Genomic DNA, 1,498 nt, shown 5'->3' with positions numbered 1-1,498 from the left:
ATTTGAAGGGGGTGATATATCTTTTGATGTAGATTCAGAATTTTGTGATTCTTGTTGTGGTTGTGATTGTTGTGGTTGTGTGATGTTGTGGTTGTGATTTTGTTGATCTGGTAATGAGGCTTGTTCAATAGTGTTAATCGTAGTTGGTTTTACAGGTTCAGATAATACAGGGGCTTGAGGTTGTTTTGGTGATAATGGTTGTTTTGGTGATTCTTGTGGTGGATTTTGTTGATGGTGGTGTGGTTGTTGATGGTGATGTTGTTTTTGTTTATATTGAAGTCTCTCTGAAGACTTTTCTTTATATAATGATGGGTTTGAATTTTGTCTTTCAATCTGTGGTCTTTCTAAAGAAGATCTTTCTGATGGTGGTCTTTCGGATGAATTTCTATTATCTCTAGTATCCCTACTATCCCTGCTATTTATTTGTGGACCTTTCAAGTGAAGATATTCATCTTTACTATTTGATCTTGATAAAATTGCTTTTGGAATATTTTCAGATGATGGGTGTCTGTTGAACGATGGTGGTTGATATTGATTATTATATTGTCTATGTTCTTGTGTATTTTTTTCATGTGGGGTCCATCTACCATCGTTTTCATTATATCTATTTTGGAAACCACTTCCAGTTTGATATTGACCATGGCTGTGTGGATGACCACCATGTGAATGACCGCCATGTGAATGTTGATGATATTGATTATGTTGTGTGTGGTGTTGATTATAACCATGTTGTTGTGATTGTGATTGTTGTGGGTGTTGGTGATGATGGCTATGAGATGTTTGGTGTTGTTCACTTTCTCTAGAATCAATATTTCTATTATCTCTTGGGTCTACAATGGTTTTATTTTCTCTAGAGTCAACAATATTTCTATTATCTCTGTTATCTCTGTTGTCTCTATTATCTCTATTATCCCTATTATCCCTATTATCTCTATTATCTCTAAAATCAACATTTCTAGTGTCTCTCATATCGACATTTCTGTTATCTCTTGAGTCATTTCTAAAATCGGAGTTTCTGTTTTCTACTCTAACATCACTTCTAGTATCATTTCTAAAATCACCTCTGTTATCATTTCTATTGTAGTTATATGGTTGTCTTTGGTCACCACTATATTGACGGTTATGAGTTGGCTGTTGATTTCTATTATCTCTTTCGAATGAATCATTTCTATTATAGCCAGGTATTTGCTGACCTCTACCATCTCTTGAGTTATAACCCTGTTGTTGTTGTGGTGGTGGTTGTTGTCCCCTATTAAAGTATGATTTATTATAGTCTTTTTGTTGAGCTTGTTGATGTCTTTCTTGGCGTTCCTTTTCTTGTTGTTCTTTTTCTAGTCTTTCTTTTTCCAAACGCTCTTTTTCTAATCGCTCTTTTTCTAAACGTTCTTTTTCTTGCTTTTCTTTTTCTAATTGCTCTTCTAGTTCTCTAAGTTTCTTTTTGGCATTTTCTTTTCTTTGTTTTTTCTTGTTCATTATATCTTTCAAGTTTAAACGAATT

The 1,498-nt window shown here is 33.7% G+C and overlaps 1 protein-coding gene across 1 annotated transcript in view; it reads right to left on the bottom strand.

Moving 5' to 3' along the window:
* DICPUDRAFT_147601 (uncharacterized protein) overlaps window positions 1-1,473 on the bottom strand; it is a gene marked incomplete at both ends in the record, with an annotated part of 2,910 nt that extends 1,437 nt beyond the window's left edge. Inside the window, one exon of the mRNA XM_003283793.1 lies at window positions 154-1,473. Coding sequence (XP_003283841.1) covers window positions 154-1,473 — 1,320 coding nt within the window. The remainder of the gene's footprint in view (window positions 1-153) is intronic.
* Between the last annotated feature and the right edge of the window lie 25 nt (window positions 1,474-1,498).

This window comes from Dictyostelium purpureum (assembly GCF_000190715.1).
Source record: "Dictyostelium purpureum unplaced genomic scaffold DICPUscaffold_14, whole genome shotgun sequence".
Lineage (NCBI taxonomy): Eukaryota > Evosea > Eumycetozoa > Dictyosteliales > Dictyosteliaceae > Dictyostelium > Dictyostelium purpureum.
This window is presented reverse-complemented; position numbering and strand designations above follow the sequence as displayed.